Genomic DNA, 13,599 nt, shown 5'->3' with positions numbered 1-13,599 from the left:
GTACGGCATGCGGCGCCGCCGCCGCGGAGGTCTCGGCCGCGCGCTCCGCTTGACAAAAACAACAAGCGCGGAGAGGAGAAGCCTTGAGTCACTCAAATAACATTTCAAGGCCGGCTGCCCCTCTCCCTGGAGAGGTGTAAATGATTAATCATACTTAATCTGCCTGGGAAAGGTAACAGGAGGGGCGTTCGGGCGCGGCGAATCAGGTTCTCCGCGGTCCGCCCCGAGCCCTGCGCTCGAGTGTTCGCTTCGCGCCCCCGCTCTTTGTCGGCTCCTGTTCTCTCAGACCTCGTTGTCGACATCGAACGTCTGGAGTTCGTTCTGCACGTCAGATGCTGGTGAATCACTGATTTTTGTGAGAGCAGGACAACAGAACGGAGCTCCCTTAGCTGCTCCGGTGCTGTTGTAAAAGCCGGGGGAAGATCCCCACCCACTCTGCGGGAGCCACGCCCCTCCCAGCGACCCCCCCCCCCCCCCAGGCGGTCTCAGCCAATTACAGGGGCAGCTAAAGCAGTCACGGGCAGGATGTTTTGATCGCGCTGAGACGGCAGGGAGGGGACGACACCGAACCCCATCGCGTAAAAAACGGGAAGACGGACCACTGAAGCGAAAACGAACAGGCTAACACCTATGCTCCCGGAGGACGGGGGGGGGACTCACGTAATACTTGTCGTCGTCTTCATTATACGCCAGCTTCACCACCCCATACGAGCCCTGTGGAAGGAGACACAAGAGAAGGGAGGAAAGGTGGAAAAGAGAAGAACTGAGTCTGGGGACCTCCAGGTGTGACAGCTCAGCCAGCCGCCGAGAGAAAGAAATGGAAAAGTACAAAATCCAAAACATAAGGAACGTGTATTTTAAAATATGTGAACTAAATGTAATCAATTATTAAATGTGTAAATTATTGCCACTTTGACTTACAACTCACTATTGTATACAAACAGTATATGGTATAACATACAGTATATTACATTATACGTTTCTCTACAATATATTCCTAAATAAAAGCATGCAACTGTATTTTGTGTTTAAACATTACTTTTTCAGGGGGGACATCTTGCACGGTTCATGGTTTCCATTCGTTACTAGGTACAACTCAAAAATGTAAAAAAAAATTCTCAGAACCTACTCCAACATTCAATTATATACCATGGCAGTGCTAAACAGGACCATATTAAAGGTATATGAGCGATAAGGAGCAGCCAATCTCCAATCTTCTGTATACCACAAGATGTCACATATTACTTATTCACGATCCAGTAAAACATAATATAACTAGTATAATAAATAAAATCAAATAAAAGTGATTTGTTATTCACAAGACATCAGGTCATGCCATTTTATTGAGTTCTGCCACATCAGTGCAAAGATGGCGCAAGTCTAGTGTATTTGACTGATGCCCGGCACTGTGACCGGAAGGCAGTATCGACAGCCTGCACTGGAGGAAAGAAATGGACCAGCAGCCAATCAATGCAATAAAAAATGGCAGCGTCATCAAGGGCATTAATTATAAATGGACCGATGGAGGCAAGAATAAACAACAGAACTACAATCTACTGAAAACAAATGTAAACAGAGCAAATGCCTAAATACGTGCACTTCCAGAAATGGTTGCTTTAGACCTGCTACACAGGAATAATAAAGGAAGGTGAAAACGACAACACCGTGTGTCTTTCAGTAATGTAGCACATTTGGATGTCTGGGGTACACAATCATGGAGTTAGCTCTATATAGAACACAGTGCCAATGAACAGCACACCTTACATCCTGACAACAAATCTGTTGGTAATGTGCTCTGATTTAGAATGAAGGCAGCTTGCTTATGTAAAACCAGTGCTGTAGAAAACGCCGAGTGCTCTGCACAGCACAGAGAGACAGCGGACATGCGCTCACCTTTCCGATCTCGCTTTTCAGCTTGTACTGGTTCAGCTGGATGCAGTCCTGCAAGAAAGAGAAGGGGGTGTTTGAGCACACTGCTAGGCCAGATTGAAAACACAAATCAACCCATTAAAAAAACTCCATTAAACGGAAAGTGCCATAGAGGCAGGGTGACACACAGTTGCTGGCGTTCGTCCAGGCTATTAGATTAACTTCGGGGACCCAACCAATGAAATCAACTCAACAGATCAGCTGCATGTAAAACAGAAACAGCGCAGCGTTTTAAGTGAATGTAGGTAACAGGTTTCACATCAGCCGTGGAAATTTACGGCAAAGCCTAGAAAAGATGTAGTTAGAAAACAAAAGTTTTTTCTGATGGACGTGAAGTTTTTGTATTTTTACAGAATATTCCCCCTGTTAAATGCTTTCCCGAACAGCTGTCTTAGACTAACAGCTGACTACAAAAGTAAACTTGTTTCTAGGAGACCTTTTTTTTACCCAGTATAACAACAAACGGCCGTAATGAGGTGAGGCAGTCAGAGAAGGTGGCCTGCAGCTGTGTTCTGTTCACAAGCGGGGCTCTGACACTGCAGCCACGGTAGCCTGAGGGAACTGCTGACTGAATTTATATCAACCTGCAGTACAAACGGATAATGTGCAGAGGAAACAACGAACCCCCCCCCCCCCCCCCCCCCCCAAAAAAAACCCCCTCATATCTGAGAAACCCAAATGGCCTCAAGCTCCCTTGCTCTCAGGTTGAGGAGAGAGGACACCAGCGCCACAGACTGTGGGCGCATTCCAATGGCTTATTTATTAACCTCCCTGCCTCCTTCCCTCCTGCCCTTTCCTAGTATGGAAGGCCAAACAGGTAAGCATGCGAAACTGACATCTGGAATCACGCGCTGTCGACGCGTGGCGAACGCGCGAACGAGGGGTCGACAACGCGCCGGCAACCCGTGATTCCAGACGTCGATCTCGCGCGTCTCCGACCCGTTCGGCCTCCCGTCATGGGCAAAGCGCGCGAGGCGAGGGAGAGCGAGGACGGATAAAGCAAGCGCGCGGGACGAGCGCGCGGCGGTGGCGGCGAGCCAGAGAGAGAGAGCGCTGGCACATGCTCAGTGCGAGCGGCGCTGCGGTAGCGCGAGCTCAGTCTCTTCCAGCCCGAGCGGCTCCTGGCTGAGCGCGCAGGCGGCCGGGCTTCAATAAATCATACGACGAGCCGCCAGCTCCATCTGCAACGCCCGGCGCTAACAGCCTTTCCAATATCCCCCTCTCCCCGCCTGCCTGAGGAGCACCGGCAGCCTGCTCGCTTTATTTAATCCCCCCCCCCACCCCCCCGCACGCCGCCATATTTATATTGATTATACTTTCCATCTGAAATTAAACTAGAAAAGAAAGTATGTCAGGGCTGGCCAGCTCTCTCCCTACCCTTCCCCCCTTCCTCCCAAGAAGAGACTACCAACTGAAAGCGGCTCGACAAAATGGCGGGATATCGAGCCTGAAATGAACACGGTGAAACTGCGCACGGCGCTGCCCTGGCTCCTGCAGTTTCAGGGCCCGCACCACACTACGGGTTGTGCCTCTCCCAACCAACCGGGTTCACCAAACAGGCCATTAAGCGTTTCCTCATTACAGCCCGCCCGCTCGTTAACGCTCTCCTGAAATTAAATTGTTTTTTTATTTTTTATTAACGTTTTTTTCCCCCCTGGCTGCTCCCACCGCTAAGAGTGAAACTAATTTAAACTGCTGGTAAGCGCTGAGTGAGAAGTGAACCCTGGAGGTCACGACTCATATCCATACGCTAGAAGGCCACACGCTGAATTTCAACACGCTCCAGCAGTAAAGCCTGGGGGGGGGGCGGTTCTTCGGTCATAAGAAGATTTATCGGAATTGATTCTCATGGTCAGACAATCCTGTACATTTAATATCGCGGCTGAAAAATAATCTACTCCGAGTCTGAAGCGAAGCGTGGCTTTTTCATTCCCTTTCTTCGCTTGCGTTTGACCTTCACAGTGAATCGAGCGGAGCCAGGGCCTCTCAATGGCTCCTGCGACACACTTCACTCCGCTCAGGAGAGAGAGACGAGGTGCTCTGAGGTCACCATTAAGCCTTGAAGTCAGTTAAACTTTTACGGTGCTTTGTTCTTAACCCTGGGTGACTCTATTCAATGGGGAGCTCCAGGAAAAATCTCATTTAGGATGGTGCACCTTAATCTTATCATTTAGAAGGTACCGCACGCATACTCTTAAAGCAGATCTATTTAAATTTCTTCAAGATCTGATATGAAAATGTGATAGCCCCCCTCTTATTCATCAGATAAGACTGGACCTGAATTCAGTGACAAGTCAGCAGTAAGCCTGCATATGAGGCTTAAAAGGATGTCCGAGCCACTATCCTGATATGCTCTTATTTATTTATTGACTATGAGCATTTTCCTCTATTTTTTAGTTGAAGCCAAATGTGTCACATTCTGTCAATCCCTTCTGCTTACAGTCACCAGAATTCAGGCTACAAAATGAGGAACCAATTTTGAAATGAGCTTTTTGGCTAACTGATAGGCATGAGATGTGCTTTTGGTTCAGATTTGCCTATCAATTGGTGGGGGCCATTCTTACTGGTTAACTGTTAAAAATATAATGTTTTATAATGATTGAAATATGTAACAGTGCATCACAGTGGATAGGCTATATGCTAATGTTACTTTGGCACATGGGCTGTTATTAGCTAATACAACTTTTAATAAATATTTGTGCACAGTACTGTTTTTTGTTCAACCAATAAAACCTTTTACTTTCTAAAAGAAAGAATGTTTTTCAACATGGCTACCCACGAGAGTAAAGAAACGGCATTTCGAATTCAAAGTCACCGTGAAGCACTTTCATATTTTTATACGCAAAGTGCCACAGGAGTTGCACTGAATATTCGCCCGTCTCTACTACTCCGCGCAGGCAGGTAACCTGCAGGTGAACAAAGACCGTGAATTCAGTACTGCCTCGGAGGACGTGAGTGATCGAAGGCCCGAGAGACAGGAGACACTCCGTCAGATGCTCTCGAACGGGCAGGTGTTTCATCTTCAATACAAAACCGCTGAACTCATTGTACGGTAAGCGGATTATTACAGCTATGACGAATGAAGCGCTTGACAACAATCGCACAAGCCTGAAGCTCTGGTCTTCCTTTTATTTCACGTGATGAAGAATTGGTCATATTCAAAATAAATATGGTAGTTATTCAGTTCCTAAGTGTGCCATAATCATTGTTTATTAACCTCTTAAATTTAAGTACTGTCACCATTTTAATTTGGGAAGCTTCAGTTGGAGGGGAAGCATTTCTGTTTGGAGACTTGATTCTAGGTCTCCAAACAGCTCTACACATAATGCTGATATGCCAAGCCATGCTGGCATTCTATGTAAGCAGTTTTTTCACCATTTCTGATGCATTTGTTTTAAAAGCTAAGAATAAAAAGAAACATAGTGTACAGCAACACAAATACACGAGATCGCATACACACACAAAAACACACGCACAAGCAGACACACACACACACAGCTGCACACAAACACACACACACACACACACACACAAACCGCAAAAAACAGAACTCAATGTTTTTTTTTGTACTTGTTATTCACAGGTACACTGGCTGGCCTCACAGTGCCTGTCTCGAGATTATAACAGTTAATCCCAGCCCAAAAATGGCCCAGGTTGATTAAAAATCTCAGCGAGAGACAGAGAGGGATGCCCCATCGGGGGTATTATCCACAGCTCGCTATATTAGACTTTCAAAACCAGAGGCACCCAGAATGATTAGAGCTCTCTGTCCTGTCTGCGGCGAGGCCAGCCAGCCCGCTGTGGGGCCGTGCTGGTCTGGTCAGCGGATGTGCCCCGCCGAAACGCGGCGGGAATGCGACGGAGGAGCCCGTCCGCCGGCGGTATCGCATCATCGGCGCTGCTCAGGAGCCGCTGACTCAGACGCCGACCTCAGCATCTGCCGAGCGATCTCGATCGAAGCGCAAGTAGTAGCACGTTAGCGTGCGCGCCAGATGCTGCTGTCCCGATTAGCAGGCTGCGCGGGATCTGTGAGGGGTGGGGGAAGAGGTGTGGGGGGTGGGGGGGGGGGGGTGGGCCAACACCAGCTTCCCCTCCAGGCTCCGCAGCCGGGACACGAGCTCGGGACAGGTAGAAGGGCTCTACGGCCTATTCGGTGGGTCCAGCCCACGGGAACATCTGTCCCTGTTCCCGGTCCCCCCCAAACCGCCACCGCCCCTCGGCCTCCCTCCACCCCCCGCAGCAATCCCTGCAAGCGAAACGCGCGACAGCAGCCGTTAGCCCGGGAGAGCGATGGAGCCGGCGTCAGCACTGACAGAAAACCACTCTCAATGCCACAATCCATTAAGGGTCAGTCTTTCTGAGTGGGGTCAGACCCATTTAGATTCACTTACAAAGGGGGAAAAAATCCCCACAGAAAATGGTGATCCATTTCTTCTTCCAGAAAAGGCAGCCTTTTTAGAAAAACAAAAAACAAAAACAAAGCAAAGCACCTGCTTTCATATAGTTTTCCCATTCTCTATTCATAGTAGAGCTTACTGTAAATAAGTCAGTTGAACCAAGTGACAAGAGATATATTGGACTTAATGCAGCAGATACTTTCATGTCATTCTTACTTCAAACCAAAGAGGGGAAAAAAAAACTGAACAGTGCAAAATAACTCCTTCAAAAAACAGGATTCTTTTTATGGTTCAACAAAAATGTCAAAAGTTAGGTTTAAAGAAAATGGGACATATTCCGTGTGTTACGCAAGACAGCTTACATAAGAAGACCCAAGGCCTCCGTTCCTCATGGCTGTAGCCCACACATGATGCGTATCAATTCTTCGACAAAATAGTTTTTATGATATGATATGATATGCTTTTGTGATATGCACTTTTTGATTCTCCCAAGAGACTGGCCCCCTCAATTACAAGGAGATGGGCAATCAGAACTGATCAGCCGAGCATGAAGAAGCCATCGCCACTGATGGCAGGCACCACACGAAAGAGCAAGTAAGCAGCCAAACAAATGACTATGCTTAGTGTAAGGGGAATAAATCTCAAAAATACTAGCGGTGCATTGCCTGAGCTGAATAACAATGAGGATTATCTGCATGATTCTCTCGCAAGATCTGGAGAATAGTAAACAGGAATGTACAATTCGACGCTGTAAGGTGTGGTAAAGCCCTTAGTGTGTTCCAAACCGTAATGCAGCGGACGGGGTGGTGTAGAGGAAGGCATTCCAACACCTCTGTTTGAGCAGCCATTTTGATTTAAAAAACTGCCAATGTTTCACCAACCACCAGTTATAAGCTATATAATCAGTGAAATATCATTATGAGTTTGAATTTAGCATATTGAGTTTAGGCATTATAACACATCTGTGGTACGATGGGTACCATATATCTGTGGATGCTTTATATTGGAATTTGTGTGAAATCTTCCATACCTACTGGAGGAAGTTCTGGTTATATGTTGAGCCTAAATATAAATATTTCACGATGTAGGTCATCCTAAAAACACATTATTTTAAATAAGAAAAAATATATAAATACAGCATAGTCACCTGTTAAAGTAATCTTGAATTACTCAGCCAGCCTTTTAATGTGGCTTGTGGATTACAGATTTTATTTAAATACATTTCACTGTCAGATGGCTGCAGCACAGGATCTGGGATGGGACCCGCCATAGCTGATGCTGATCTATCTCAGAGCTGAGCATAAATAAAGAAGGATTATCTGTACATAATTTATCAGGACTCAAGTCTTAAGCTAAACTAAAGCTCTGACCTCCTTGCAGAAATTGCTGCAGCACAGCTCGATGTTCTTCTTTTTCAAAAACAATTTCTCAAAAAAAAAAAAAACTGCCATGCATGTACACAGTCTCTACATGGAATAACACGGACCACAACGTACAGCCATCAGGTGGGGTCGGCCATTTGTTTCCCCTGCAGATTAAAGGCAGGTTCCCCTCAGATATCAGGAAGCATTTTCCATCTGAATAGCTGCTAATGTATGGAACAGCTTGCAAGGTCATAGAGTAGAGGCAGAGGCCCAGTGGGTGTTCAAGATTAGGCTTAATACAGTGTAGGACACTCTCTGGGCTACAGGTAAAAGACAGGCCTAGATGGGCTCAATGGCCTGCTCTTGCTATTACGCTATCCTTCATTCAATTCAATTCAATTCAATTCAATTCAATTCAATTCAATTCAACTCAATTCAATTCAATTCAATTCAAGAGCATGCCCAGAGCGACAGTGGCAGGCTCATTCCTTTGCTGCGACTGCTCACCTGGGCGTCAGAGATGGACACACGCTTGGATTCGATGGTGGGCCTGCGGGCCACCCTGGGCGAGATGTGAGGGTAGGCCCCGCCGCCGGCCCCCAGGTAGGTCCCGCGCTCCTGCAGGGACAGCTTCCTGTTGGACAGGACGGGCCGCTGGGGGGCCCGCTTGGCGGCCGGGTCCGGCGCCCCGTCCTTCACACCGTTGGCGGCCGCGGCGGCGTCCTTGGCTGCGGCCATGTCCATGGCGGCCACCATGTCGGCCAGCTCCGTCTGGTGCTCCGGGTCCGAGTCCGGCGCGGCGTAGCCAGGGTCGGTGCTCATGGCCATCGCTGGTGGAGGGGGGGGGGGACGGGGGGTGGGGGACGGGGGCGCGATCAGGCGGGGGACAGCGGCGGGGGGGCGAGGGGGCCTCCAGCAGCGCGCATCAACCGCGTCACGGCTGCCAGCTTGGCTCCCGGGATCAGAGGGATCTCCGCTGAGCTGCAACAAGAGGAGAAGCGGGAGTGAGCGGTGCACAGAGGGAGCAGCGGGGACCGCGCGGAACAGGAAGACCCAGGATTACAGGGGACCGGAAGACCGCGACGGAGACATCAGGGCGAATCAGAGCTGCTCTTTGCACAAAAGTTTTTTTTTTTTTACAATGCTGTCATATACAAGACCTTTCAGGCATCAGAAGAAAACCAATGTTACCCCTCAACATATAAAGAACCATCAACACATGATATCGCTATTGAACTAAATGAGGGGAGAGTAAGGGCGGGTGTACATTATACGTGCAGGTTCCTGATAGTTTTTTTCTAACTGGTACCAAATCGTACTAAAAAAAACAATAGGTCATAATTCGCAAGGTATGAGCTTACGGGCTCCCGAATGTTTTTTGACATACCCAAAAAAATCTGGGTACAGTCAACTTGAATTCGTCAAGTGTGAGAGGTCACGCGAGCCGATTCTGTGTTTCAGTTCCCGTTGACCAATCAGGAGGTGGCTCCGTGTATGACCCACTGCGCTTTGTCGACTGTAACGTCATCTGAACTGGTTGGGAGCTCGTATAGTCTATGCCATCATCTGACCTGTTGTCACAATGTGAACCTCGTTAAGTGTGAGAGGGCATCCGAACTCCCGACCTCGTAACCCGTGAGAAAGTCGTATAATGTACGCCAGCCCTAAGGATGCAGTCTCTTCTTTTCCTATTAGTGCAACTCAATTTGCTAACAACTGGCTAAATGGTTGGGATATGCACCTCTCCACTCCACACGTAACATTTCTGAGAGGTTCTCTATGTGATTAGCACACAAAAACACTAAAGGACTTCAAAACCTGACTTCCAACATTGATATTCTTAAGAGACTCACAAGCTCGAGAGGGGTACTTGGAAGTCACAGCTTGTCAGTCAAAAACAGGGTTCATTCCAAGCTACGTTTTTCATAAATACTGCAAGGTTACAACTCGTACATGTAAAGGCAGACAGACGATAATGGATTTCTAATTTTCCCAAACATCCTAACATGATTTCTGAGGAACTGCATTCATCAAGGTTTCCTTTTGTTATGAACGGCTATCAGGAAGTAATGTGTTCAATAGCACTTGCTAAGAAGCTGGTAAAAACACGTTTTCAGACGATTAAAGCTACCCACAATCCAAAGCAAACAGCCAAATCCAAAGGGGAGAAAAACAGAAAAACCACACATTATCCACCATAACCCTTCGCAGCAACTGTCATTGTAGCTTCAAATTAAGATGAAACCCCACAGTCAACAACATCATTGTAGGTAATACCTCCTGACTTAAATCCTTCAGATTAACACTACATCATCATGTAGGTATCAACTGAACTACTCAACCGAAGCACATGTGTAGAAACACAACATATATTACCTATATAAATGCTCATATTTTAACTACCAAAATTAAGCGCATGAGTTGAGTATAATCCGCCGAACTATAATAAACACTTTTTTCAAAACTTTTGACTAGGAACAGAAAGAAACCCATTAAGCTGAAATATTGTATTATGCAATGCATAATACTTACAAAAAAAAACAAACTACCTTTTCATCTGAATGAGCTGTCGACAGGCTTTGGCAGACGGGAGAGTGCGATGATGGTGCTTTTTAGCACTCTAACCATGTAGGGAAGCTAATGCAATGCGGTTCATTTTTGTGACCCCTACAGTGGCTAAGAGTCTGAACACTTCAGTCAGAAATGTCCCGCGTTTAAATTTGACAAACAACGCTCTTCTCTCCTGGAAATTACACTGCATTAGGACAGCCAAGTTTCCAAATGATTTTTTTTTTACCCTCCGGAACTTTCCGTGGAACACTTCTGCGTTAACTCCGAAATGACACGCAGCCCCTCACTTGTACAGGCACCACTAGGCCTTCGAGCACAGAACTGCAGTCTTCCAGGGTGCGGATCTATTCATGCCCCATCAAATAACATTGGTCATCATTGAATTTTTCATGTTCAAAAGAAGTATGTCCTTTTTATGTCATGGCCCACATATCTTCTTTCATGAGCAGAAGGATTGATTTTACTGGCATCACTCAGCAGAAAGCAAAGCTTTCAACGACCAATGCCGCCTTCAGAAGGGAGAGACTAAAACAAGGCCGCAGAATGCACAGGAACTGAGAAATGTGAAGATAATACAGAAAATTATGAACAGAGTTTTTAAGAGGAAATATAAACTAAATCCTCCCTTAAACACCTCTGCCAATAGGCTACATCCCAAAATCCACTTTATGTGAGGAGCAGCAACTGCACTACAAAGTATCCTGTCTCTGGAGGTAAAAAGATATGCATGGTCGGTGTCCAATCAGGCTGTTGTCCTGCTGGCTGCATTATGGTGGGTTTTGTATTCTTCATGTGCATCACAGAGGCACTATGCCTATCTTTCCAAAACACAGACAGCCCATAACTGGAGTGAGTAATAATGGCTGTTTTGGAATCAATTGCGGGCTCTTAACAGTGTCCTGCCCCCCTCCGCACTTCCCACTAAATTGATCACCTGAATGAGATCACAGACCGGTCGCTCTAGCAGCCAGAGAGAGAGAGAGAGAGAGAGAGAGAGAGAGAGAGAGAGAGAGAGAGAGAGAGAGAGAGAGAGAGAGAGAGAGAGAGGGAGAGAGAGAGAGAGAGAGAGAGAGAGAGAGAGAGAGAGATTTTACATTTAACCCTTTGAAGAGTAGAATTTAGAAAAAATTAAAAACATTCTAAAAACTTAAAAGTCAGTGTTCTAGGACTCCTTTTCTTTCAATTACCAGTAGTGGACATTCAATTTAGAACATTCAAATCACACATTTGTGATCAGGGTAAATAGTTAAGCTAATTATGTGTTATACCAATTACAATTATTCTTAGGTGTATTTGTAAAATTCAGTTACAATCCCAAAGGTCCACCGGGTCCAGTGAGTAGATTTTATCTAACATTACACGCCCGAATGGTTTGGTGATGCAGCATGTTACAGCACACTACAGGAGATTTAAATCTCAAACAAATAAATCTATTACTTGGACTAGGTAAGGTCCCTTTATAATACAATTTTAAAACTATCCATCAAAGACTCATACGATGCAATACTATTTGAACTGAAAAAATGTGTCATTCTATACATTTAAATATTTATCTGTATCACCTGCACAGGTTGCACAGGTTCTCTGAATGACCTTGAATGATCTTGATGACTCATGGCACCTTCAATGCTTATTTTTATTCAAATATCTCACTGGATCATTGCACTGCATGGGTTCTGCACTGGCTTTGAGCTTCACTAATTAAAATGAAATACCATTTTTCACCCTGAAAAATGCAATTAGTACTAGAAACTTTATGCTCTTCTGATATTTAACCTTATTTAATGCTCCATTTGCTCCTAACAAGATTTGGTTTCACTCAGAATTCAATAACTTCCCCATTACTGCACTCAATCTCAGCAAAGCAGAAACCTGATGATATCTCCTAGCCGAAAAACAAAATTCCCTTTTAGCATTTTTTTCATCTTTCCACAAAAAAATTAACCAAAACCAGTCATCCAGGGCATAGACTCAGACATTCAAAGCCATCGGAACTGTGTTTTTCCGTTAGAGGCCGACTCCTCCTGAGGGAATACAAGCTTTATTTGTCTGTAAGCTGTTTTTTTTTTTGTTGCGTGTAGCATAAACAAAAGGTCTGAAGGTGGGAGGTGGCTTTGAGCTGGAAATATCAAACGCCTAGCTAAATAAGGGCAAGGGAATTGCAGAGAACTTCACTTGTGCTTACGTAACTTCCCTCTTCTCTAAGAAATGCTGCAAAACACAAGCACTACTGGCTGACTTAGTCCACTTCATGTGAAACTCAAGTTATTTCCTTCCCTTTGGCATGTGAATCCATCAAATAATCAATAATCCGCCTTTGACAGAATGTAGTGGGTGAGCCATCCTGATCCTATTCACCATCCAAATCCTGCTTTCTGTCAGCATGACTTTACTTATCAAACACAGGAGGCAAGAAACCCGAGGCAAGAAACGAAAAGTATACAAAAAGAGTTGTTTTTAGGTCATAGTCTAGTTTTATACAGTCGTACCTTTTTTGGAACGTTCCATTGATAATGATGTGAGAATCCCATCAGAGTTTTTTGTCCTAATTTTATAATTGAGGTAGAAAAAAAAACTGGCATTTTGACTTTATTTGACAGAGCCATTAACACAAGGGTGTGTCTAGAGAGGGAAGGGGAGCGGGGTTTCTCCTGCACCGAAATGCCTTAAGCGGGCCAGCTAAGTGTTTTTTCAAGCTGCCTGAGCCGCATATAGGAGAAATCGCGCATAACCTCGGAGTGCTCTCAAGCTTAGACACTTTAGCGTCTACAGTAGCGTCTGCTTTAATGCACAAAGAAGGAAACAGACAGTAACAGATAGAGAGTGCTGACAACCACACATGCCGCTCAGGCGTCCGCTATCGACGTGACCTTCGGCAAAAACCGCCTACCTTCATAAAATTTGGTGGATTTGCATCTTTACGCGGCAATTGTCAGTTTATTTATGCCGCATCTGCCCAGATTTAACGTATATTTATAGATCATTATGCGATGTAATTAGATATAATTCCATGGACATATCCAAACTATGGCATATGGCCATTATGCCATTAAGTGGATTCTACTGTATTAACCCATACTGTTTTTGCCTATCTGCGCAGATTGAGCTAGGAAATAAAATTCTGAAAATGTTGTTTAAGGTACAAGTAACACCAGTCATAAAAAAGGATGGTGCAAGCATTCATTGAGAGAATGTGTAAAAAATATTTAAATATAGTTAGCTGGCATTTGTGTGGATTCATTAAGTAAAACACTTAATATCACACCCAAGTTTTGAGCAATGAAAATGAAAAAGCATTTTGAGACATTTTGCATTTCCAAATACCACTGTTCCTGTAG

At 45.4% G+C, this 13,599-nt stretch overlaps 1 protein-coding gene across 6 annotated transcripts in view; it reads right to left on the bottom strand.

Annotated features, from left to right (window-relative positions):
* The window catches only part of camkk1a (calcium/calmodulin-dependent protein kinase kinase 1, alpha a), a 78,163-nt gene that overhangs the window by 35,382 nt on the left and 29,182 nt on the right, over positions 1 to 13,599 (bottom strand). For all 6 annotated transcript variants that reach the window (XM_064352208.1, XM_064352207.1, XM_064352210.1 and 3 more), the window contains 3 exons: positions 8,198 to 8,671; positions 1,894 to 1,941; positions 661 to 714 (listed from right to left, as the gene is read on the bottom strand). In XM_064352208.1, the coding sequence (XP_064208278.1) occupies positions 661 to 714; positions 1,894 to 1,941; positions 8,198 to 8,518 (423 nt within the window). In that variant the 5' untranslated portion in view covers positions 8,519 to 8,671. The remainder of the gene's footprint in view (positions 1 to 660; positions 715 to 1,893; positions 1,942 to 8,197; positions 8,672 to 13,599) is intronic.

Source organism: Anguilla rostrata, chromosome 9 (assembly GCF_018555375.3).
Source record: "Anguilla rostrata isolate EN2019 chromosome 9, ASM1855537v3, whole genome shotgun sequence".
Taxonomy (NCBI): Eukaryota; Metazoa; Chordata; class Actinopteri; order Anguilliformes; family Anguillidae; genus Anguilla; species Anguilla rostrata.
Note: the sequence above shows the minus strand (reverse complement) of the source record. Positions and strands in the feature narration are given on the sequence as shown.